Source organism: Lissotriton vulgaris, chromosome 6 (assembly GCF_964263255.1).
Source record: "Lissotriton vulgaris chromosome 6, aLisVul1.2, whole genome shotgun sequence".
Lineage (NCBI taxonomy): Eukaryota > Metazoa > Chordata > Amphibia > Caudata > Salamandridae > Lissotriton > Lissotriton vulgaris.
Window position 1 is genome coordinate 1,725,220,092 of NC_141694.1, and position 24,493 is coordinate 1,725,244,584.

At 43.8% G+C, this 24,493-nt stretch overlaps 1 protein-coding gene across 2 annotated transcripts in view; it reads right to left on the reverse strand.

Moving 5' to 3' along the window:
* The window catches only part of TAF1A (TATA-box binding protein associated factor, RNA polymerase I subunit A), a 394,276-nt gene that overhangs the window by 185,156 nt on the left and 184,627 nt on the right, over positions 1 to 24,493 (reverse strand). For both annotated transcript variants that reach the window (XM_086927938.1, XM_086927937.1), the window contains exons 5-7: positions 17,106 to 17,298; positions 7,741 to 7,871; positions 4,618 to 4,776 (exon numbers count right to left, since the gene is read on the reverse strand). In XM_086927938.1, coding sequence (XP_086784064.1) covers positions 4,618 to 4,776; positions 7,741 to 7,871; positions 17,106 to 17,298 — 483 coding nt within the window. The remainder of the gene's footprint in view (positions 1 to 4,617; positions 4,777 to 7,740; positions 7,872 to 17,105; positions 17,299 to 24,493) is intronic.

A 24,493-nucleotide genomic window follows, 5' to 3' on the forward strand; every position in this document is an offset into this window, starting at 1 on the left:
AATAGACAACTATCGCTTTACCTAGAAAGCAACAACCTCTTAGCGGCCTCCCAGACAGGATTTCGTCCAGGTCAGGGCACTGACATCGTCCTTCTGACCGCAGTGGAGAAGGCCAGAAGCATTCTGGACACAGGAGGATCAGTGGCAGTGATCCTCCTAGACCTCAGTGCGGCCTTCGACACTGTAGACCATCCCACCCTGATCCACCGACTGGGAGAGATCGGAGTAACGGGTCTGGCCTTGAAATGGCTAGAATCCTTTTTGACTGGACGCTCCTTCCAGGAGCGGGAAAACGACAGCTGCTCATCCATCATCCCCCTCCGGTGCGGAGTGCCACAGGGCTCATCTCTGAGCCCTTCACTTTTCAACGTGTACATGGCCCCACTGGAGAAGAGGGTCAGCTCGTACGGCGTGTCAGTCATCAACTACGCCGACGACACTCAGCTGGTCGTCACCCTTTCCCACCCTCACCACGCCCCATCCGACCTCCACAGCTGCCTTTCCGAAGTCCACCGATGGATGAATCTCTCCTCATTAAAATTAAACGGGTCCAAGACTGAGATCCTCCTGATGGGCCATAATGGACCCTCTCTACCATCTCACCTTTGGCCCAGGTGCCTAGGGGACCCTCCCGCACCCAAGGAAGAGGTCAAGAGCCTTGGTGTGTGGATTGAGAAAGACATGAGTTTTAAAACCCAGGCAAAGAGAACCGCAGGGACATGCTTTGGACTACTCAGAGCCTGCAGGAAGATCTTTCCCCTGCTCCCAGAGACTGCAAGGAGGCTCCTCATCCAGGGTCTAATCCTGGCAAGATTAGACTACTGTAACGCTATATACTTGGGAGCCCCTGAAGCCACCCTTAACTCACTGCAGAAAGTCCAAAATGCCGCAGCCCGCTTACTTACGGGCACACCTGGAAGATCCTCCGCCAGGCCGGCCCTCAACTCTCTCCACTGGCTCCCAATCAGAGAAAGGGTCTTGTTCAAATCCCTCTGCCTGGCCCATAAAACACTCAATAACAACGGTCCCCCTCTTCTGAAAGAACTTTTAATCCCTTACAAAGCAGAGAGGGATCTCCGATCCAATACAGAAAATCTCATTGCAGTCCCTAGAGTGAGAAAAGCCAAGACCGGTGGCCGCCGCTTTTCGGTTCACACGGCAAAACGATGGAACCAGTTACCCCGAAAACTTAGGACAGAACCGAACTATCTCCAGTTCAGAAAGACCCTAAAGACCTTCCTTTTCCCGCAAATATAACCCTACTAGTTGGCTAAAACCCCTGGAGAAGCAGATCAGCGCTGGGATGCTCTTCGGAGTTACTACGCGCTTTACAAAACCATTAAATTAAATTAAATTAAATTCTAGATAAGGTCAGCCAAAATGCTTTCCGTGAACCAGTACAGCACATGAATCAGTGGCTTGCCTTGCTCCCGCAGTTACCAGGGTCTTTGAGTGTTTTCCCTTGTGCTCATTTAGACAGAACTAAACACTCATTTCCTGTTAAAGGATTTCATCTGTTAGTTTGCACCTGCTCTTCCTGTATGGTTAAAGCCAGCGCACTAACATCTTGAAAGGTTCTACTCAACCTGCAGCTGAAAAGGGAGGGTGTTCCATAATTTGAGCAATCCATATTACCACTTGGCAGTCCTAGATTAAGGAACAGACATTACAAGTTACCATCTACAACATAGATCCCTAGCTGGAAGGGCAATTATAATTACTATAATAAAACACAAAGGCTGGGCTAGCTTTCGTTGAAACAGTCACTGAGTCACAATGAAAATGCATGTTCTATATCTGTTTATATCCCTGTGTGGAACAAATAAACACTATAAAGGTTTATTTTTCACTAAAAAAAAACTTACAGGTGATGGAACAGTACCAATGCTGACAGATGAGCATACTATTAGAAAGCGCTGAAAATAAAAATGGCATGCCCAAGCAATTTATACATTGACAGTTTTCTGGAAGAAGCTGGAAGGGTACAGTTGAAGAAATTATCTTGAATTGGCTTACAGAATTGACAGGGCAGATTTGATGACTCCATTAATTTGGAACTGTCGAACACTGCCACAACTTGTCGATGATCATGGGCAAGTACAGGAAGGCCAGGGGGGCGTCAATCCACCTGGCCTTCATGGACTTGTCCAGTGCCTTCGACACGGTGTGCAGGTGCAAGTTGTGTGCGCTGATGGAAGATCTAGGCTTTGAGGAACCACTTGTCACTCTCCTCCGCAGACTACATGCTTCCACCTCTGTAGTTATCTGTTGTGGCCCAGGGGAAAAGAAGTCCAAGCCCATCACTTCGACAGAGGGGGTCCGGCAAGGCTGTATTCAGGCCCAGTTTTTATTTTTGGTTTATACAAATGGGCTGGAGCATTTTCTGTTAAACAAACACTTGGACTGCCCAAAAATAGCAGGTGCCCAAGTACCTTTGTCGTATGCCGACGGTACAGTCTTGATGGCCTTGACTGCCAACAGCCTTCAGGGATTTTTGGATGCTTTCACCGAATACATGACATCACTAGACCTGAAGGTGAATTATAAGAAATCCTTTGTCATGGTATGTTGGCCAAAATTAACGAAAACACGAAAATACACAGTGAATGGGACAGTTTTTGAGAAGATAAAATATTTTAGCTATTTGAGAGTATGTTTTTAACTCCAACTTAAATTGGGATCAACTTTTAGTATCCCAGGTGCAACAAGCTTCAAGAGTCATTGAGGGGTTGTTCCGATTTGCGGCCAAACTTGGCCATAAGCCTGTCGCAGAGCTGATAACCCTGTACAAATCAAAATGTCTGTCAGGAGCAACTTACGCTGCAGGAGTGTAGGGATATCAAATGAGTACCCAGATTCAAATAATCAAGAACAAATTTTTGAAGAGACTTCTTTATCCCGTCTAGCTTCCCTACATCATTTTGCCACTCAGAGGTGGGCATGGAATATATTTCAGACAGAATACACATGGCACCCCTGTTTTTATGGGGGAAAATTTGGTCCTCAGAGGAACTTAGTTTCTCCTGACTTCTTTTAAAAGATTGCATGAATTTTGACAATGCAATGGCGTTCCCTTGTATATGCTACGTTAAACAAACTTTTTTTAAGATAGGATTAGGAGATTTTTATGATAAGCCAGAGTGTATACCGCCAAACATGAAAATGTCCATGAAAGAAGCTTTTGGATTGGATATCATCTAGGCTTACAGATAGACCGGAACCCCCTTTCTTAAAACAGCAACAATTTTATTTGTCTTTTAGCTTGCAGGGCAATCCATGTTTTTTAATGACAAGATTTTGCCCTTTCTTGTGGCTTTTCCAAAACAGGTGGGGTGGTGTGAGAGGCTACCCCCCTGTCCTTGTAATAACTCAGCCCAACAAAATACTATGCACCTTATGCTATTTTGCACATTATATTAAGACCCCAGGCAGCGCTTTCTTAAACCAATTTTAAACGGAAACTGTTTCCGCTCCTATAAAGAGGGTTTTAATTATTTACATTCCTTAGCAAATGCCTCCATTTGCAGTTCTGTGCTTAATTTGATAAAAATTGTTTTTATAATAAGGAAACAATATGCAATGTAAAAGTATGTAATTACGTGTTCAACTGTCTGCGAAATATTCTTTTATCATTTGTTTTGTAAATATGGTCTTATTTTATGATTGTATGTTTTCCTTGTGAACTTTTATGATTAATCTGGAATCAAATAAAGGTTTCTGACTGACTGACTGGCTCCCTTAATTGGGAGGATACAATCTCAAAAGTAAGAGCCCAGAGGGCACATGATATCACAATTAAGAGACCATAGGGTTTGGAATTTGTTGGGAGGTTTGAAGTGCCTTCTCCACATTCGTACTGGCAGGAGTCCTGCTCATAGAGGTCAAGGAACCTCAGGGATTCACAATCTCCTGTTGTGCATGTGCATCTATTACTAGGGAAATCCCTGGTGCTTCCTCGAAAAGGAATCATAGAAGGTGCCCTGTGTCTCCTGTCCCTGGTGGTAGCCAGTCTGGTCCTGCACTACCACGCAGTGCACCAAGACCATCCAATGGTGTGGTGTGCTGGTTCATGAGAACAGAAGCCATCTGACTGAGCCATGACTACTGCATGCACTCCAGAGCGCAAGAATTCTGCCTCTTAGTGTGGCAGTGTGAGGAGGAGCAGTAGCAGGGAGAACATCTAATTTCCAGTCAAGCTCTAAATGGAACTCAAAGTGATTCACATTTATTCTTTATGGCCTACATTAATTTGAATTACAAAAAAACATACGACCTCACCACTTTTCTATTCTGAACCTTGTGCCTAGTTAACTACTTCTCAATACATTTACTGTCCAGAACCCAACTACCTCTATCGCTGGTTGTCTTTACGCTGGTCTATGACTCTTTTCAGAGCTCAGCTGCCTTTTGGGTTGGTGTGTATTATAGAAATACTGCATACAAATGATGTGAACCACAATTTAGAAGGGCACAGCACTGTTGTTCTGGTATGCTTACCATGAAGTTAAAGCAGGATTTTTTTCAAGTGATGTTGAGAAAACAAGCGTAAAACATCTGTAGAAAACATCATTTGTGCTAAATAAAGAAAAATAATTTACATTTATAATCATGCTATACCTTCAGTACTTCAATCAAAGACTCCTTTGACTCGCCGTTTCGTTTCAGGAAAGCATACAAGTAGACATGAGCATTGGGGTTGGCTGGGTACTTGCTGTCATAAGCATAATCGTACAGCAGAGTTCGAGCAGCCTCTTGGTCACCATGGAACTCTAGAAGCTGTAAAGCATAAAAATAAAGAATAACACATTAGAAGCGATCAATACCATGAACAAAGAAGCATTTGTTTTGTGTATATGGTATGTACAAATGTTATAGGGAGCTCATCTAATAACTACACCAGCCTGCACCATCTGACACCAAATGGTATACTGCAATAAAGAGGTGTTAAACACTATTGAAGAGTAAGGTCTTCAGTCTCATGCTGAAGCATTAGAAGTTCTAAAAATTCTTTATATGTAGCAAAAATGCATTCTGCCACTGAGCCTACATGAATCGGAGAAGTTTGCCACCCATAGTAGCTCTAACCAGGAGGAGAATCTGCTTTAGAAGCAGATTGAATGGCTCAATCAACGAAATACAGTATGAACTTTGTGAACCATTGAAAGCGCTGTAATTTTATCCAAGCTGCAATCAGAAAACAAACACTGCATTGTGAACGTGGAGGAAAAATTATCCAAGTTAGGTTACTAACTATCACAATCCAGGCTGCAGGATCTTGTATTCTCTAGACTCAAATGATTTTTTAACTAGTACCCTAAAAACAAATATAAAATTTTAAAAAAGGAGGTAAGGAGTACTTTAATTGAGACTCTGGAAATCAGAGCCAATTGTGACTCTTTATGGGGAATTTGGCACATAGCACCTACTGTTGTTGGCAAGTCGGTTTACTTGACATTCCATGGTGAGTTCAGAATCAAATGAAAAGCAAAGAGATGTAGTTTCTAATGGCAGATTAATCATGTCAAGCCCAATTTTCAGGTTTGCATGCCTGACCTAGACCACTAAAGGCATTACAAGATGCAGTCAGCATAGGGTCGGAGTAATGATATCAGAGTCTGCCACTTGGTGTTCACACAATCATGGAATTCATTAGATTCACTATGTGAATGATCCTAAACGTTATTGTTAACAGGAATCAGAAGTTGGCTTTCACCATAACTACGAATCTTTATCCTTCAAGATTGCAGGCAGTCATGAAGAAATTGCATATAATGGAGATGAGCATTTGGGAATGTCTCAATGGAGCTTCAATGTAGGCACAAGAACCTCACTGCATGGTACTCGTTCCATTTTCTTGCCTGAGAAAGATACGATGTACTGGTGCTGCTGGGTACCCGCAACAACTTGATCTCCCATAGTCTCTCTAGAAATATATTATCTGCAGTATCAAAGGCAACAGAGCGGTCTAATAGGGTGAGAAGTACAACCGAACTGTGATCTGCCTTTTCCAGACGTTATTTCCTTACGGAAGTCAGCCAGTTTCAGGGCCTGAACCTAGACTGAAGCTTTCAGAGCAAGTTATTATCTTTAAAAGCTGAGTGAGAGGCAACTTCTCAAGAACTGTCATGAAGAAGGCAAGTTGATGGCTTGCTGCCCCAAGACAGTCCAAATCAAACTGTTTAAACAGTGGGGAACAGAGTCCTAAAGAACTGGTTGATTGTGAAAGAGCATGCACACAGTGCTTTACGAGAAAGGCCAGAGTTGCATATCTACTGGGTAGGGTTCAAGCTCGAAGTGACTGATTCTACCTCAAAAAGCAGGACAGAATTTAACCCAAATTGGAGCATTATCAGTATTGCTTTTGCTACCTTCTGTACAACACAGGCTTGTCCATCCCTATAAGCCAGGGGTCTCCAAACCGGCCCTGGAGGGCCGGATCCATGGCATATTTTTTGGATATCCCCATTGAGATACATGGAGTAATTTTAAAAATCCGGCATGGATCCGGCCCTCCAGGACCGGTTTGGGGACCCCTGCTATAAGCATCTTAAGGTGTGTTTTAATGACCGTTATAGGTCAACTGCAATAAATTAAAAGGCCATTAGTCAGGAAAGGGACCAGTTTTTTTTTTTTAAACAAACAAGTGGCTCCATGTGGTTCTCTTTGTGAGAGGAAGCTTGTCTGTATTACAGAGACAATAAAAGGAAAATTGCTTCCTATGGAGACGGCTCTCTGCAAGCTTGAAGTTTCTAGTAATCCATCTATTGTAAACATCACAGAATGAGTTGGGCGAAGGAGAGAAACTGTGAGGTAAGGGCCAGAGAGGCCCAGTAGGTTCTTTGGAAGGTGCCACATTTGCTGTTCCCTAAAGAAGAACGATGATGGAGGCCCTGCTGGCAAGGTGAATCCTCTAGAAAGAGAATAGAGGAGGAGAAAGATCCTGTGAGGAAAAGACTCAGGAAGGAGAACAGCTCCAAAGGGTCACAGGAGAATAGCAGTATTGATAACACAACGCTGCGAAATTAAATACAAAACAAGCAACCAGTAGTGATGCCGCGCAGTTCCATCTACGCACTTCGAGAACGGGAAGAAGTTCATGAGGAGCGATGTGATAAATAGATATGGAGAGATACACCCAAGTTTAATAAAAAACTTAGCAGAAGACGCAGGTTGATCATGCACAACGTGAGGAGTAGGGTCCAAAAAAGGGTTTCCAAAGCAACATAAACTCAATTTATTATACATACTATTATTATAATTTACTGGCCTGTCAATACGCACAACAGCGCTCTTCAGGGAAGGTCATGTCATTGTACTACATATGGAAGTGCTCTTTTCAATCTTCGAGGCTTTCTTCCTGTACAGCCATCCCGGACTCAACCTGGTTTCACCGCCCGGTATCCTGAATCCTCCCACTTACCATCACCATCAACTCGCCATAATGTTCATAAGACACGTTCAAAGTAAGACTCGTACGGCTGCTCTGTCGTTTAAGAAAAACATCTCTTTACATTTTGATGAATGGGTTTACCTGTGCATCAACAGAAGGACACATGAAACAGTGGAACTGGGCAGGAGCAAACTACTCATGCTGCCATAGTAACGCTAAAAGGTGAAGGAAGACTAAAATAAGCGACTTAGCATCACAGGTAGGTGAAGGAAATCAGAGGAAGATCCCAAATAAAAAAAAGGCTTTATGCATCCATTAACATAATGACTTGTTTTGATGTATGGTCTTACATCAGCATAACTCTGGACGAAGACATCCCACACCCCTGGGACCTGGGTGATCTCACGGAGGGCTCCTGTCGCCTGCTGGAAGTAACTGGCCATCTCCTGAGCACAGGCTGCTTCAGATAAGTAATCCAACTCTGAAAATGAAGTAAAAGCTGCATTGTAACAACAATAGTCATCTGGTGCCAGAACACACAAGCAAAAACACCAGTAGTTTGAGATCTCAAAAACCTCCATCCATGTCATAAGCTTTCACTTTTTTGGCAGTTTTTAGGGCAAAACAGCTTCAAACAGACATTAACACTTCCTTGTCCTTTATCCTATTAAAGAGGCATAAGAAGCAGAGAAAACCTGTAAGCAAATAATTGAACTCACAGGTTAGCAAATTAACAATATAAGGAATGATCGGTATTTCTTTTGAATATTTTTGTCCTTTGCAAGCCACTACATGGACCCTGTTCACCGCTTTTAAGGTGCAGGTATGTATGCAGTAAATTACTGTTGTTGTCCATACATGTTTAGAAAGAGAACAAAGGCCTAGAGAGTGTAATCTCAGCAGGACACAGTGCGCAGTTTCCAACAGCCACAGATATAAAATTGGTTAAACGAACTAAATATTGACCTGCAAGCTGCAAAAAAGTAGGAAATACATTCGCAAAGGACATTGGTGAGGCTGACATGTTGAAAACGATTACCAAACAAGTTACTTACCTTACGTAACGCCTTATATGGTAGAGACAGGATCTTGTTGCAGATTCCTTACTTTAGAATCCTTACCCAGGCACAGGACTGGATTCTGAAACTTTTTCCACAGCACGTCTGCGTGTCGGAAGTGGGTGCTGTGCGACTGTTTTGACGTCATCACAAGATGGGAAATCGAAAAAGACCATATGACCCCCCCCCCCGCCGATGAGCTAAAGTCAGTTTCTACTGTGACTATTTTCTGTGCTCAAAAAATGGGGCCTCATATAGAAACTGTCTATTGAAACATTGTGCTAAAATGAAAGACAATTGTGTCAAAAAAGAGACTGAATGTAATTAAGTATGTGGATATAACAACGAAAACATTGAGATGAAAGAAGACTCAATCTCAATAATACTGAGTTCTTAGTTCAGTATGTGAAGTGTCATAATGAAAGTATAGAGACCAAAGAGGACTTAGTTCACAAAGCGGGGAGAATGGGAGGGGCGTAAGGAATCTGTGGCTAGATCCTGTCTCTACCAGAAAAGGAGTTACCAAAGGTAAGTAACTTGTTCACTGAAAGAGACATCTAGCCGCATACCAAAGCAGACCATCCCCGGGGGAGGATCTGCGAACGGAGACCACTGAAAGCCGCTAACTATAACAAAACCTGTCTCAAAGCATAGAAACAGACTACCTCCATAATAATGTAGGTGAGCAATAAAATACTTTATAAGAAAACTACTCACTTCTTAAAAGGATCCAAACCCATGCGAGCTCATCGTATAAGCACTGCGAAAGGAACCGCAGTACGAAAAAGGCATAAATACATAGAAGGCATGAGAAGAACGGAAGCCATAATAGCAGTGCAACTTGCTAAATAACTCATAAAATAAAAAACTGTTGTTGCACTTATCCAGACTCGAACAACGAGTACGATACTCTTGAGACACGGAACAGAAGGTGAAGTCACAGAGGAAAACCTCTCTGCCATAAGAGTTTGACCCGAGCCAGACCTGCATTTAAGCAGCAGGAGAGGTCCATTACCCAAAGGAAAGGATAATGAAAGCTGTATAAAAAAAAAAAAAAAGAGTCAAGACAACATACATAACGTGTAGTCATAAAGCACATATTCACCACAAGGGTATATTGGTTCTGAATAACAGATGTGTAAAGTTACTCCACTGAAAAGTGTGCAAGTTCTCTACCTCAGAAAGAAAAAAGCCTGAGTCGTCGAGATATGAAACTGTGACCATAAGGTAAAACATAGGCCCCTGCAATTTACGCATAGTCCATTAAGCTACCAGACCGGACAATACCAACTAGGGGCATAGAAGCAGTCATATCCCTAGAGAGATAATAGAAATACACCGACATAGGAGTAAAAAAATAACCACCTAAGTATAGACAAGAGAAAATATAGCACCCAGAAATAAAGTTAAGCCGAATAATCAGGGAGACAATCTTGGCACGATAGTATGGAAACCAAAAAGGTCATCAAGCCACATAAGAAAGCAAAAGCCATTCAAAACGTCAGGGTAATGCAAATTGCCTGATACAGCATCAGCAAGAAAGAGTATAAAGTTGAATAAGATATAAACTATGAAGCTTGAAGCTTAGCGAAACCCAAGGTTAGTACGCAATCTTACAATATGAATAGAGACCCATCTACAGGTGATGTAGAGAAAAAACCCTCACTGAAATTGGGAAATTTGAAAGGATTCCATAAAAAAAGAATCTGAGCGATTTACAAAATAAACATCAATATGTATATATCATCTAGGGACCATAGTCCAAAAGTTCGAGCCCAAATACAACAACTAGAGGTAGATAGATGATGAAAGAAGTTGTCCCAGAGCAATGATCCAGTAAGAAAAGAATAAAAGCCATCTACAAAAAGTAGGAGCTGTGAGGCAAATGCCTAGTCCCCTGATGGCACGTGTAGGAATACCTTGTGAGAGACGAAAATGTAAATCATTAGAGGGAAATTACATTCAAACAGAAGAAATCTTCGTAATAACGCAAAGCGTTATAACAACTCCAAAAGAGTCAACAGTATTAAGTGCCCTTCATGAGAGAAATAGTTGAATCGACAGAGCTAGGTCTCCCTGGAGACCAAATAGAGCGCAAGAATATCCCAGGAAAAGAAACAATCATGACCGAGGGACATGTATAAACCAACCCTGTCTACAGGAAGTGGTGGAAGAGCCAATCAAATAGCAATGGCTATAAGACAGAACCTGAAGAGCAAAACACAAAGTTTTAAGGCTCACAAGATGAAAATGTTGTGGCCAACACTGATCACATATCCTGAAACTCCCATGGAGATACAAATATCAAAATCACCTAACAAGGGGTAACAAACTTCACAAATGTAGTATATCGTACGACAGAGGCCTAACCCGACACAGAGGTTGGAACTCTGCACCCTTAAAGGGGGGGGTTCCGTAGTGCACAAGCTGAGAATCCCAACTCAGCATATATATATTTAAAAATGCTCATGCTAGCATACAGAAATTAGTCCTCCTAGAGTACAGAACGTACCATGAAGATTTAAACTTGAGCCTGAGCCCTTAAGCAGAGTAAAGCACACTGCAAGACCTAAATTTCAGGTATCAATCAAAAACTAAAAACAAAGAAACAGTTGAAAAACTGTCTATGACAGAGCAGATGGAGAAAGGCACGACTTGTGCGCCAAGCAGTAATAGTAATCCAGAAAGCCGCATATCGTGGGATATAGTGTAAAGAACACAACCATGCTGCAGAATAAATGCACTACCATAATCGTAACGGACCGGAGTACTGGTCAGTCAAAAACTTGGAAAGAATCGCAAGGTTAGTAGGTCAAACAACCATAAACTCATGCAGTAAGCAGAAACACCACATCGGTTTCAAGTAGAAGAATACATATCGGAACCCAGAGAGGAATAAACACTTCTGTCTAAGAAGGAAAGAAACAAACAAACAAACAAAGCAGAGTCTTCAAAGATAAGTCTAAGCGTCTTTATAACACCGTGCAGCTACAAGTCGTCGCAAAGCTGAATCAGCATGTACATGAAATAAATGTACACCATCAAATGGCATATATGTCAGGCTATCCTGTCCAGGCTCTAAAACCCCAGACTGATGCAGCCAAGCATGTTTGTGTAGAGACATAGATTGAGCCATAGCTCTACCCACGGAATCAGTGGTATCCATACCACACTTTCCGATTAATTTTGCCGCCTCTCTGATGTCATGCCCCAACTGTAGCAGGTCACTTTTGGCTTCCTGTGGGAGAGAGGGCCGTAAACTCCACTGAGTCCCAATAGCTGCATGGGAAATCCTGCAGAGAAGACACTAGTATACAAAGACTGTAATGCCGCACTAACGGAAGAGAAAATATTCCTTCCACAACTTTCCAGCCATCTGGTCTGAGTGTTTGGTGGAGCCAGAGGGAGGACATTTGGGTTCAAAGAAGCTGTAGCTACTTGCACAACCAGACCTTTTGTGGAGGGGTGTTTTAAGAGACAATCAGGGTCCCCAGAGGCGGGCCGATGCCTATGGGATGTAGCCCGGTCTACATGCATTTTGGTTACTGGCCTTGCCCAAGCCCCTAACAATATGTTGTGGAGAGACTCATTATAAGGAAGTAAGGGTTCCAACTCCTGTCTTACCCTGGAGAAGAACATCCACCAAAGGGTCAGTGGATAATTCTACTGAAGCAAGCTGGCGATCTAAGACAACAGCTGCCCTTCTTAATGACGCAGAAAAAGAGGAACTCCCCTCTGTTGCCATACCAGGTGGAGAGAGCAAATCTGAAACTGGGAAGAACTGAAGACCACTAGCCTCACCCAGGTCAGTCAGCCAATTTTCCTCCAAGGGATGCTGCACAGTATTTTCCAAAGGGTATTGACACCCTATATTTTTTCCTCCACCTTGCAAACTGTGCATTCCCGTAGGAAGAGCAGAAACAGGCTGTATGGGGCAGATGGAGAGTTGTCTAAAGTGAACGGCTCCCTCTGTGCTTCATTCGATGCCATACAGTGTTGATGCGGCGATTTGTCGACGTTGGGAAGAGTTCTTGGTGCAGCGTAGATTGGTAGAGCTGATGTCATGTGCTGACCCGACTCCGCTGCCTAAGGTAAAAGCACCAGCACTGTCTCGAATCAGATAACAGATTTAGAGGGCACAAATGGCACTGGGGGTGAAACCGCCAGTGAGGATCCAGTAGGGACACCACCTTGGGGCTAGAAAGCGCACCAGAGGGGAACTGAGACCCAAAGACTTTTTGAAGGGAAATGGAATATTCCCGCATTTGGGCTAGAGTCGCCTCGGCTCCAGGATATTTGGGGAGGCGCGGGTTGGACTCCGAAGAACGCTCTACAACCAAAGGTTGGGAGACACCATCAGAAACCAACTTACATTTCAACCTTTGGTGCTTTGGAGCCTCCCTCAATGTCCCCTCACCCGAAAATCTCCTCGATGGGTCTCTGGACTTCGAGGAGGACTGATGACGATGCGATGCCTCATATAGTTGCAATGCGCAGAGGTTTCATTCAACACTCTCTAAAAGCCTTCGGCCAAGACGCTGACAGGAGCCGCACTCCTCTGAGTCATGGTGGTCTCCCAGGCACCACAAACTGATGGTATAAGGATCTGTGACCGGTATCTGTCTACCACAAGATCCACAGGGTTTAAACCCTAAAGGCATTGCAAAAAGCACACAGTTTCTCACAGAAAATGTGGAGATGAGCCGAATAACTGTCCCATAAATGCTCCAGATCTGCGTTGCAAGTGCGGTCAAGAAGGAACTGACGTCAGCGCGGGGGTTATATGGTCTCTGTTGACGTCACATCAAGTGACGACGTCGATATGAAGTCGCACAGTGCCCTCTTCCGACGCGCAGACATGCTGTGGAAAAAGATTCCGGATCCAGTCTCGCACCTGGGGATGGATTCTAAAGTAAAGAATCTGTGACTAGATGTCTCTCTAGAGCTGATGGGTCTTTAGCATGATGAAATCACAGAATGTTGGCACTGAACTTAACTAAAAACATTGATGAGACAGTAGTTCAAAAGTTGAGACTTGCTGAATCTTCAGAGGTAGGTGTACACCAGGTCTCCTCAACAGCCTTCATTTATTATGGTCCAGGTGTACATTTCTGGTTTCAGAAACCTACCTGCAACCGGTATCGTGTTGGTTTAATGGAAGGTCGTCTTCTCCTCCTGAATTACTGACCCTGGACAGACTGAGCATTGTTTCAGATGAAAGACTAGGCCCCTAAATAAACCCATGATTTGATACATTGTTGGTGGCATTGGTACTAAGGGGACAGGAACACTAGGGAGCGATCCAGAACTTTCCTGTCAATGAAGTGTTCGAAGGCTTTATGTTCTTTGTCACCAAAATCAAAGGGTATGTATATAAAAGAATATTTGACAAAGTGGAGCACATCCAAGCCTGACAGTCTGTTGGAAACCATCGAAATAGTATCTGACATTAGCCCCATAGCTGCTAAAAGTGAATATTGTAAGTGAAATTCAATCAATCTGTAAATACATACTGATATGTCAGTTTTGGTTTCAGATATTATAATTCTAGAAGAGATAAATATAGGGTGTTTCAATAGAGGACAGGGTTTCTATTTCTGTTAATACGACTGTGGTGGCAAAAGAATCTGCCTTCAAGGCATCAGGCAACTAGAATCATAAATAGAATCACTGCTGTTTGGTACAGCTATTTCAGCCTCTCCTGCCCATGAGAAATTATTAGTATTTACATTTTTACAGGATGTAGTCTCAGAGCTGTATAATCTCTTTATATTCCAAAAGACCAAGTTCACTGTGATAATAAATAATTTAGTGAATTCTATTTAGGAAAAGGGCCTAACAACTTTGTTCCACAGATTTTTAAGGTCAAGAGTCTCATGTTAATTATACAGCCAACACAATGTATTACACTGGCTATCCAGAACTGCAGCTCCAGGTGCCAATTAGTAGGTCACTTCAGTTCTCTCTCCCAGATGAGAGTCAAAGGCCAGCGAGGAGGTACCCCTAAAAAATAGTGGACTGCAAATGACGTAGACAAAATGGACGACCCTCCATAAGGTTGAAGGGGCACATTCACCAATCGAGATTTAAAAGGACTGAGCAGAAGGTCTCCATGCACGTAAATTGGCTTCCCACTGCTGCATGAAACACCACTGTACAGATCATCTTCAACTGAATAGCAGGACACACACGGTCGAAAAGCCAACCTTCAGAACCGTAAACAGAGCGTGAAACATTGGGAATTTGTTGAAAAACCAAAGAAAGGCTCTGGGCTTGCGTTGCAACGTTATGGAAAAGGGAAGCAATGCTTGCCTGTAATCCTAGTCCTAGTTCTCCTCCAGGGGAATTCTCAGTTAAGTCATAAGCACTCATTCATAAGCACTGCTTGCTACTTTGGCATCTAACCTTTTCAAACTCTATATTCAAGTTCAATTCTAGACCAGAAATCACAATTCATCAGTATGCCGACTAATATCAATATGTTTAAACCATTCTATTATTTCTAGAGTGGCTAACGTCTTGCTCAAAGTCAATACAGAATTTCTACTCTTCTTCAATGCCAACCAGCCGTTTCACATCAATTGTGGCTCACTCAGCTCTCTACATTTGGCATCTCGACAAACCAAGATAATTGAGTAAACATCTATAAGATTTACTATAGACTACTGTACAACCCATGACTGTCAACATACCTGTTGGAAGTAAAGAAGTACTGAGACACAGGACACAGCTGAAGCAGTACAACTTGTTTAATGGTCAGCACACTCTCCTCGCTGGAGACCACTTGAACATTCTATAGTAAGCTTCACAGTGGGAGAACCCAACAGGGGTCAAGGGAAGGGGTGGATGGAATGTACCAACCCAGGTTCTAACACATCTCCCTTCCTTACAAAGAGTTCCCACTAGGCATGCCCCAAAAGGTTACTGGTGCACATAAACAGGCTAGCCGGCTTCCCAGGGGGATAACAGTGATATCTGTAGGGAAAGGTTATGGCAGCACTTTCACAATGTTGTCGCAACTCCACCATTGACCATTTTCAAACTGAACAACATTTTTTAACACTTTGACAATTTTGCTGGGAGAATAGAACTTGCTGATGTCAGTCCCCAATTTAGCGTTCCTTCTGGCTTGCGCCATGTCCCCCACTTCCCACCTTTGAAACTTCACATCATGCTTCTTGTCATACCATTGTTTGTATACATTTTGGTGTTGTTTGACCTTTTCTCCTGCCTCCTCCCTGTCCACATTCCTGACTTCTCCTCCATTTAACCAACAGGGGTTGAACTTAGTACTAGGCTCCCTCCCGCGCAGGGACACAAAAGGAGAGACCCCAGTTATTCTATTGGGCGACGTGTGGTAGGCCCATAAGCATTCCCTCAAACAATCCTCAACATCGTGTCCATTTATGGTGGCCAACTGGATATTCTCTTTGATAACTCTATTTGCCCTTTTCACCATTCCATTGGCTTTGGGGCAATAAAGCACTGTGGTCTCATGTCTGATGCCAGACATTTCCAGAAAATTCTGCATTTCTTCGGAGGTGAATAGTACCCCGTTGTCGTTAACTAATATGGAGGGGATGCCCTCTTCACAAAACACCTCCTTTAGGAAATGGCTCACTGCTCTGGTGTTGATGTTATGTACAAATTTTCTCTTCACCCAGTGGGAGGTATAATCTATCAGAACTAACATGAATCTCTTTTGTGCTCCAAGGTTTTGCATGGGTCCGATGAGGTCTAATGCTAGCTTGTTCCATGGCTTTGTTGGGACCTCCACTGGGGACAAGGGTGACTTGTGTACTACTCTAGTCTTGTCGCTTTTAGCACACGCTCCATGTTCATCTGAAAATAAAACCTGTACTCCCTCATGAACAATCATAAAAATGCTAATTAGGGGCTAATATTTAGGGTGGGAATGCCCAACTTGCAGGGATGCCATCATGCAGGTATTGCAGCTCTCAAACCTCTTTGCAATGCCGCACAATGGAATCACCCTCTACCCTGCTCCCTCATAAAAATAAATGAACTTCCAGAGGTGTCTGCATCACCGGGAAGATCATTTGTTAACAACCAATGTCAGCACAAGAATCCCTCCGCTTGCGCCGAATCCTGCAAACCCACAAATGTCAAACTGTATCATCAGTTTTTGGAACAGTCTTTCTGAATTAGTGTCAGTCCCCCTTTCTCTTGATCCCCCAAAAGTTCTGAAAATTCACTACTATTGGTCTCAGATTTGCACACGCATCATATCATTTTAGGTGGCCACAAGCTTCTATTTAACTTCCATTCCCTCAGTTACCTACACTGTTACTGTAAACTAACCCGCAAGATACAACCAGACGCGTTACCGACCCTCAGTTGTCACCTGTATGCTAATAATACCACTTAAAGTACTTAGAGTTGGCTATAAGACATATGACACACTACATAAAAACAGGCTATTGTATTCATTAATATATATTATTTGTACTGTTGTTTGTGGCGCTACAGCATTGTGCTGGGCCCATGGATCAATCTTAGATACAAAAATATATGTACATCTATAACATAAGCAGAAAGCGCAGGCTTGCATACATTGCCTAAGGTCAAGATCCTAATAAAGCCAATGACGTGTTTTTTAAGGAAAATAAGAAACCATTGATTCATCTGGCCCTTACCATTCTCCAACGTGGCACACCGCTTTTGTGACCATTTCTGATAGACTAACAATGCCCGGTAGGCCTGGATAAGTTTCATGGTTTTATCTTGTGACTTATCGCCATGCCTCCAGCTCTGTGCTACAGTAAGGTTGAGATATGCATCCTCTGTTAACCCTTGACACAGGAGATGAAAAACGTGCTCTAAGCACACCTGAAAAAGGAAATGAAAAGCTCAGAAATGCAAATCATCAAGCAGTAAAGTGCATGCCTTTGTGTTGTCTACGATTACAATGCATAGTACAGTAAAATCAAAAGACAGTAAGTAGTGTGATTTTCAATATGGAGCGGACAGCACAAGTAATGGTGAGCACACAGAGAGGTACAATTTGGAAGTAGACAACTTGGGTCTTCCTACGCTCTTCCTCCTAGACTATGGACTGGACATCACTTCGGGCAAGTTAAATAGTGGCGTAAGCTCCAATACTACACCCAGTCCCCTTGCTACCCCTGGCCTCACAGGTCTTGAGGGCCACAGAAGGAATACAAAGTCAATGAGGCTTTATACCACAGTTTTCTTTCTGAACTTTCAATTCTTCTTCCTTTCCATAGCTCCAAACCACAAATAGAAGCCAGTTGAAGTGCGCAAGGTGAAATTATGGGTCTGCATTGCTACAGTTTCAGGATATCAAAGGATTTTTGATTGCAATGCCACTTACGCAGACACCAACTGTAGGCTTGGAGGGAGCTGATGGAGACAAGTACCCTGAGGAACAGCTCTAGGTTTTGGTGTATTATTACAGACCGTTTTAAGAGTATGAAGAAGGTAGTGATTCGGGTACGCATAGCACCGAGGATGAATGGGTGCTTCATTTTCAAACTATGTTTGAAATCTCGTTCGAGCAAACCGGTCAGCCAGGCTGAGAGGTAGATGCCCCCGCACTAGTCTTTGAACAGGGGGAGGTTGAGGTGGGTATTGCCGGGCTAACTATCTATAATGCACCGAGACCGGATGGTATCCCTGTTGATCTTTTTAATTCTGATCCATTTGTCTTGGCACTGGTCCTTGTGGCCGTATTCAATGCGGCGGCCAGGAAAGGATGCCCTGAGTTCTGGCCAACCTCGACTATAGTACCCGTCTTTAAAAAAGGTGATCGTGACAGCACACTCTGCTACAGGCCAATTTCACTGTTGAACTCAGTTGTCAAGGTGGTGGCCCGCGTATTACTGGAAATATTGTCCACCTAGGTATGTGAAAAACAAGGACCCCCTGAATAGAAGATGGTATTATTCCTAGGACAGGGAAAACAAAATGTATGTAACCATTCCTAGGCAATCACAATAATAGCAAAGGGAACTAGTCAAGGTAGGAGGACATGAGAAAAGAAACTATATATTAAAGCCATATACTATTTAATAAACAATAATATTAAAATATACCAACAGAATTCATAATCAACATATTATATGCACAATAAAATACAAAAAAGAAATAGAACCATAATATGAAACAGATTTACAAAAAAATACAATCAATTAAAAAGACACACAATTAATATTAAAAAGTGGCAATTAATGTAGTTGACGTGGTGACTGTTCGATTGAATATAGGATTACATTGAAATTCCCAGAACTATGCCGCACAGTCCTTAGTTCTACAACACATCAAAGAGACCCAGGATATGTTCCTTGCTTCTTTTTAAAAATGTATGTGGCTCCTGAAGAAGGCGTTGTGTTAAACGCCGAAACGCGAGTCGACTACATTAATTGCCACTTTTTAATATTAATTGTGTGTCTTTTTAAGCTCTCCTGTACCTCCAAATGTTGAAGGATGATTTTACTTTTTTTATTGTTGGCTATCTGAAATCCACAGTGAAGTCCAGGGCTTGTCTCAACTAGTAATAATTTAGGATGAAGAGTTTAGACCACACTGATGATATATATGTCCTGAGGGTCGGGATAATTTCTAGCAGAGCGTGTTGTTTAAAGGGGGATACTATCGGAATCTGAACGTTGTATTTTATCATCAGAGATTGTTATGGGAAGTTGTGCTATGTATTTTAACTATTTTTGATTCCATTTGTTATTTTATGGAATCATGCACCGTGATGTAATTCGGATGTTTTTCTACTTTTATGGTTTTATACCTGTGAAACCCAATAAAGTTTATTTGTATTGTATTGCATTTTATAGTAAGTGTAATTTGTATGCTACGAGTACTGTTTCGCATTCATTGAAGGTTAGGTAAGTGTACTCAGATTGACCCGCTCTAACACGGATCACCAAATCTGGGGTTTTACACGTGTGTGTAGATGGTGGGACTCGTACCGTGACATTTCAAAATAAATGCTGGTTTACAACGGTTCTAGTGCTCTCATTTTAACCTGCATTGTGTATGAGGGGAGCTCATACATTTGAGCTATTTCACTTTCGTCGTTAAGCCGATGATGCAGAGAGAGCAATGAGCAGCGTGGTGAGCAGAGCCACGGGTGGAGAGCTCTGTTGCGCCATCGCCAGTCAACAGCTAAAAGCTTCCCACCTTCTCAGTTCTGACGCCGGAGCAGTCGGCGAAAACCCAAGGACCAAGGTGAGGAGCTGAACACAACATCCTGTGGCGGTGCTCTCGTGCATTTCGGAGAGTGTGGCCACCGTCAGTCGGTGGTCACTGAGGGTGTACCACAGTTGGTCCGTGGAGGAGGCCTGGGTTAGCTCTGGGTGCAGCCTGCAGCCTCCTAGAAGGTCCCCCTCGCCCCAGGGTTACTAAACCGGCACCTTGCACCCAGGCTGCCCCCAGGCTGCCCCCACCATGACATGTACAATTCAGCATATCCAGCAACGTTTTTGGGTTAAAGGTGTTGATGCTGATCACCCTATTGTGTGGGTGGAGCCGTGGAAGCTGGGGAAGTGTGGGCCTGCGTTTTGTCGCTCCTCCTCTCTTTCTCCCCCTGTTGCTAGCTAGCAACAAGCCTCTCGCCCTCCAACACTGTAGGGTGGGTAGTACAGTGGTACAGCGGAACAGTGGTGTAGCCAAAGCGGAAAGGTTGAACAGAGTGCCCCTTCAGCCCACATCAAAGAGCAGGCAAATTCAAGGGGAAGAAGCTGAGCAGAGCTACTACATCAATTGGAAGTACAGAGCTGGTCCAAGGGCAGCAGTCCTAGTAAGGGGCTTCACATAACCCGCGCACTTCCGATCCCTACGGATCCAGAAAGAACTGGGAGGGTCAATCACTTCGGCATTCCATTAGTAACGTCAGTAACAGTGCTCCATCAGTACAGACAGCCAGTGCGATGGCGCCCAAAAAGAAGGACATTGGACGGTCAACTATGGCCTCAGATGGAAAGGACAGCCTGGAGTCGCCCTTTAAAAGGATAACAAGGAGCACTACTCTGCCTCCGAGGCCCAACAAAATTCTCCAAGCCGCTTCGCAGAGGGGATCAATTATGCATTTTGTTAAAAGTGGCAGCCCCAGTATTACCCAGGACATTGTTCAGGGCTGTCAAACGGACAAATCTCAGGATGAACCACCGACCAGTCCTAACATGCCCACCCAACAGGCAATTGGCAAGAAAAAAGAGAGCAGAAAGCCCTTCCACCACCACTACCCATACACTCCTGTAATGACCTGAAAATCCTGTATTTCTGCTTAGAAGCCCAGGGCTTCTGCCAACTCTCAGGACATTACGTACACCATCCCTTCCCAGAATGCCCGAAAACAACAACACTTTTAGAATACCGGTCTGAGAAAGGAATAATACTACCAACTAACACATATACAACTAAAAATACCAAAGATCTGGAGCCAAAGTCTTAGGGAATCTGTACAATAATGCAACAAAACCAACACCTTCCGGTGAATCAACGCGCATCTGCACGAGCAACGCACCCTGGTGCTAATTAGCAACGCCTTCCGACGAACAACGCACATCTACGCGAGCAACGCACCCAGGTGCGAATCAGGAACGCACCCTGGTGCAAAATCAGCAACACCTATAATTTGGACGTTCTTGATGGGAGCCAATTTCCTTTACCTTGGAAAGGGTCCTGACCTTCCCTCACAAGAAGTATGAAATACAAATTACACTTGTAGCCATCCCTGATTAACCCCTTCGACGCTTGTGACGGAACGGTTCTATCATGAGCGCCGGTTGGGCTGTGCTTATGACGGAACTGTTCCGTCACGGCCACGCCCGTTTCTTAGAACCTTCAGCACAGCGCGAAAATTCACGCCGCGCTGAAGGTGTTAAAAGCAGCGCACCTTCCTGTCATCAGTTACCTGTAAGAAGGGAATCACACATCCTTCTGTACGTCAGCACCTGACTAAGTCAGCACCTGGCTAAGAAGTACCCACACTCTCTTTCAGAGACAACAGACAAATGAAACTAATGCACATTGGGGTCTCTTTATTACACAATGATAGAATGACAAGGTAGAAGAAAATGACTAGCAATCACCAACATATACATACACATAGGACACTGAAAAGAAAAAGTGGTTAAGCATGAACAGGTATAATGAAAACATTCTTAGAACACCTCACCATGTTTTTGTGTACTCCAGCATTGACAGTTGAACTGGTCCCTCTCTCTCTCTCTCTTTGGTTCATTCAGGATTCTGCTCTGCAATCACGGATACATGTCTAGACCGCTCTGCTTCATTAGACTGCCATAACTCTACCTCACACTTGAACTCCCTCCAGCTCTCGCTTGAACTCCAACAACAACCAACAGCTCCAACTGAACTGAACTCCAACTGACTCACTGGTTCACTGCTCTTCGTTAATATGGAAGGCTCTCTCATAGAAATTTCCAGCAAGCAACCTGCCTCCCACCAGATTCCTGTACCAAGCTCCATGCTCCCTACGCACCCCCAGTGGCCAGCTGTTGTTGCGTCGGGAGCACAGAAAATAAGCACATTCCTCCGATAAGAGCCGGTCTCTTCCAGTTTGCAAAGAGCGAACAACACCTCTGAAATAAAACATAGCCTCTCACCTAAAGAGGCTCAGCAAGATGGTGTCAGAAAAGAACATGGCATTGCTTGAGCATAGGCCTTTAGGCCCTAAAAAGAGCAAAACCCATAGAAAGAAGGCATAAAATCATGCCAAAGCCAATAGGCAAACACTACCACTAAGCAAGATATAGTCAGAAATATAGAGAACTTCAGGCCTACACATCCCTATGTTGTGTGATGATGTCAAAGCATATCACAAGTAATAGTCAGTGCTGTCTAGGTGTCTACAATATGCTGAGATGGTGGTGGGCAATGGTCATATTTACCAAAATATCAGTCACTACAACTCCCAAAAGAGGATTATTTCCAAGCCCGGCAAGTTGGGGAGAGCAGGAAGCGGATGACTCTTCTCATCACAGGGGCATTAACTAGCAACATTATACCCACATTCAAATAAAAGGCATTCAACCCCTATATCAAAAGGGATCATGAGGCAACAACAATAAATGTAGAACAAGCGCCAGTGACAGTGGCACACATCCACCGGACCGAAATCCACGAACAAGTAGGCCAGAATACGAGCCTCTTCCATCAGCCTCAAATGCGGTCTCAGCCATAGGCAATTTAACTTTAGATTCTCCAGTGGCCGGGGACCTTTGTGCCTCTTTCCTCCAGATACTGGGGCAAAAGATTGAAAGAACTCTACAGTTACCACAAAATTATTGGGGCAAATAGAGCTTCCACGGGACGCCAGGGCGGACCGTAATCAATCAATACGATAACGTTAATGAAAATCTTCCAACAGTGCTCTCAAACAAAACAGCTCTATAAGCAGAGCATTACTGTGGCAATCCTCAAAGATGGAGGACCAAATAGACCTCCTGAAACCAATAGCAGTCTGCCTAGTTAATTTAACCACCAGGGTGGAAAACCTGGAAAACAGAATTGCTCAGTTCCTCAATGCTAACCCTGGCATATGCTCCGGCCCAAAACTCATTGACAAGTGGGCCTCTTTCCCGGAGGTGCTAGCGGACATAGTTGAGATAGTTAGACGAAAAAGGGGCCTATTGACGACAAGCACAACAGTTGGCGGGGTAGTCCTAAACAATCATCATCCTGCCCCAAGTAAGAAGGAGGCAGTTCCATCAAGCCCGAAGTTAACCGACAAACAGAATCAAGCACAAGGACCAGGGAGTCCTGTTAAAGGGTTCAATACAACTCCAGGCAAACACAGGGTCAACGGCAGGGAACGAGATGTTCCGATAATAATCACTCAATATCTCAGCGCCCCAAGCTCAACAGACATGCTAGATGCCTCGCTATTGAGAGGGAAAAAAAAGCTGATGAAACAACTCAAAAAGACCAAAACAAAACGGAGACAATCGCAGCCATTGAATTTAAACAATCCCCCTCCACAAAGCGATACTAAAAACAGACAGCTTTATCTAAAATTCCCAGGCAAGATGGGAGGCAAGTCGGATACCTCTTCTGGCCCAAAACATGGAGACCCTCAAGAACAGAAAATACCACAAAGACAGCCTATTGCAAGAGTCCCCATGACTCCAGCCAGACCAAGCTCTCCTTCAGAGCACGAAACAGCAGCTGGAACATGTCCTACACCACTGGACAAAATCACCCAGGCAACAACAGCTATTTCACTCTCTTACACTGATGTCTTACCCGCATCCTCAGTCAAGCACTGAGATGCAGATAAGAGCAAGGAGTACACAAAAATGGAAAACCGGCAAGCAAGCCGTCAATACCCTGAAAAACCCAGCAAGTACAAGCACACTCCAACAACAAATGTCCATGAGGGGTACCATATTACGGGACAGCACAATATCCTGAACAGGAGCAATATTCTATGCCTCTTCAAACGTTTAGTCACCCTGGAACAAATCCGAATGGAAGATCTGGATTGGGTCAGATTTATGAGACTCCAGGGGGACACTCATGGTGAATCCACTGTGGTGGTTCTGAAGCAAAAGAGACTCCGACAAGCAGTCCTGGACAAATCGCGACAACTTGCCGAGTGGGGCATGGATTTCCAGCTCTCGCCACAACCAAAATATCTGCATGTCCTAGCATAGAACAATGGGGTGAAGGACACATGGTTCGTCTTGGGTGGGACCAACAGCCATGGGGCCCATGGCAGCAGTATGACTGGCTCCAAGGCCCCAAGGGCATTAGGATCTCATGCGGTAACAACTATCGGGCCGTACATGCAAGTCACATTGCTTTAAATCAAACAGGCACATCAAGAATGAGGCTGCACTATTCCTAACAGCCATGGCACTTGGCCCGGCCGAGTTGAGCCAAGGGGAGCAAATCCAACCCAGCAGCAACTGACTATAATCTTCTGGAACATCTCAGGGATCAGTAAAATCACAAAAGGAGATAATATGAAGGAGTTTTTAGAGAAGGGCGATATATTATGCTTTCAAGAGACATGGGCTCGGTC